The following is a 2068-nucleotide window of genomic DNA, read 5'->3' as shown; positions in this document are numbered from 1 at the left end:
ACGATACCAAGGAGATCTGCCACTCTCGCTATCGTTGGACTTTCGGTATAGCGACGTTGCTAAGAAGCTCGGAGTGCCTGTGGATCGCGAAGGTGGGAAAGGCAACATGGAGTGTGTTGCAGTGTATGAGCTCCGGGGAGTGGAGGTCGGCTTCGACTTTCGATTCTGGGAGGAGTGCAATGACAATACGAATCCAGAAGTACTGTATTACTGCTTCTTTAACAAGTTAGAGGAGACTGATAGGATGTGCGAAGTGTGCGGTAAAGTATGCTCGAGTTGCTGTAGTCGGTGTAAGAAAGTCTGGTATTGTAGCTCGACTTGTCAGAAGAAAGACTGGCTTAAGGGCCATAAAGACACCTGTTGTAAATGACTAAACGTTTCTTGTTTCTCAAGGTGTGAGTTGCGGTCAATTGGTACTCAATGTTACCTGTGCATCTCTACTACACAAACATACTTCAGATTCGATTGTGATGTCGACGTTTTTATGCCAGCGATTAACACCAGCACGCCGTCAATTACCGCTAACACGGCATCAGTCCTGTCACTCCCACACCGACAACTACTAGCACACTATCAACTATCACTCGTACAGCACCACTAGTACGCCCTCGAATACCACTCACACGCCATCGAATACCACTCACACGCCCTCGGATACCACTCACACGCCATCGAATACCACTCACACGCCATCGAATACCACTCACACGCCCTCGAATACCACTCACACGCCGTAGAATACCACTCACACGCCGTCAAGTACCACTCACACGCCTTCGAGTACTACTACGGAAGAGTACGTAAGTACTGGGAAGAGCTGTCAGTGTGGTTTACGCTGAATGAGCTCTGTATGTGCTAATTGTGCACTCGCTTGATTCCAGGATGGCTTTTGATTTTTCGTGTGTTAAACTTCTGTTTGTTGATTCCTTGGGTGGTCAGTGACAGCAATTATTCGCCGCTCGACGAGGAAAACTCCCTGGAATCTGTATTGGCAATATAGTGTTGTGTGTTGACTTACCTTGATTGTCAAAGCGTCATCACTGATAGAAGACTCCGAGAGTCTTGGCAGGAGGGATAAGCCAGTGCACTGATTCATGGCTGAATCGTTCTACTCGTAAATCTGAAGATCTCCAAGAAGTATCAAGGACACAATAATTCGCCCTTCAAGTTTCAGTTGAGGCCGAGCCCTCAGCGGTGTCCCCTCACACAACATAGCTCCTCAGCTACACCGAAAAGCACCGTTGTGAAGCATTCTTCGATTTTGGGACGATGTCTCGTATGTTGAAGTCTTTCGTCGCCGTGGCTACCGTAGAAGTTGTCCTTGCTGGACAGTGCTCAACCAATGATCATGAGTTCTGGAGCTCCTATGGTCAGACGTTCAGTGATTTTCTTACTGGTTGTGCCAAGAAAGAGTGGGGAAGCGCAGAGAAGACGGCGAAGTGCTTGACGAGCGATCCTAGGAGTGACTTGTCTACTCCTTGTGCCACCTGTTTCGGTGAGTATGAGAACTGTGCTAAAAGTGAGTGTTGGTTCCACTGCATGTGGGATTCTACGTCCAACTGGTGTTTGGACTGTATCGAAGGTTCGAGATGCCGGAGTGGGCTGGGGACTTGTACCGGTTATGGATCTGCCCAACTGCCTCCTCGTCCGCTCGGGACTCTCAGCAAACTCCCAGTCCTTGGACAATGCTCTGATCAAGATCATGATTTCTGGAGCTCTTATGGCCAAGAGTTCAGCGATTTTCTCACCGGTTGTGCCAAGAAGGAATGGGGTCGTGCTGAGAAGACCACACAGTGCCTTCTGAGTGACCCTATGAATAAGCTGTCGTATCCTTGTGCTTCATGCTTTGGTGACTTCCAGAATTGTGCGAAGGATGAGTGTTGGTATACCTGTATGTGGAGCTCTACGTCCAGTTCGTGTCTGAGATGTATCGACAAATCGAAGTGCCCTGGTGAGTTAGCAACATGTAGTGGTTACACCGAAGAGATTACCACCCAAGCCTACACACCTGTCACGAGTCTGCACCACTACGATGGCTCGACACAGCACGACTAGTACTAGCACGATG

General features: G+C 48.9%; 2 protein-coding genes across 2 annotated transcripts in view; both read left to right on the top strand.

Annotated features, from left to right (window-relative positions):
- The window catches only part of Pmar_PMAR020754 (hypothetical protein), a gene marked incomplete at both ends in the record, with an annotated part of 601 nt that extends 227 nt beyond the window's left edge, over positions 1 to 374 (top strand). Inside the window, one exon of the mRNA XM_002781323.1 lies at positions 313 to 374. Within this exon, the coding sequence (XP_002781369.1) occupies positions 313 to 374 (62 nt within the window). The remainder of the gene's footprint in view (positions 1 to 312) is intronic.
- A 162-nt stretch (positions 375 to 536) lies between these two features.
- Positions 537 to 780, top strand: Pmar_PMAR020753 (conserved hypothetical protein; the record flags this gene model as incomplete). Its single annotated transcript, XM_002781322.1, has 1 exon — positions 537 to 780. A coding segment is annotated over one exon (244 nt), but the record flags the coding sequence as incomplete, so codon positions are not given.
- Positions 781 to 2068: the final 1288 nt, after the last annotated feature.

This window comes from Perkinsus marinus (genome assembly GCF_000006405.1).
Source record: "Perkinsus marinus ATCC 50983 genomic scaffold scf_1104296942710, whole genome shotgun sequence".
NCBI lineage: Eukaryota > Perkinsozoa > Perkinsida > Perkinsidae > Perkinsus > Perkinsus marinus.
This window is presented reverse-complemented; position numbering and strand designations above follow the sequence as displayed.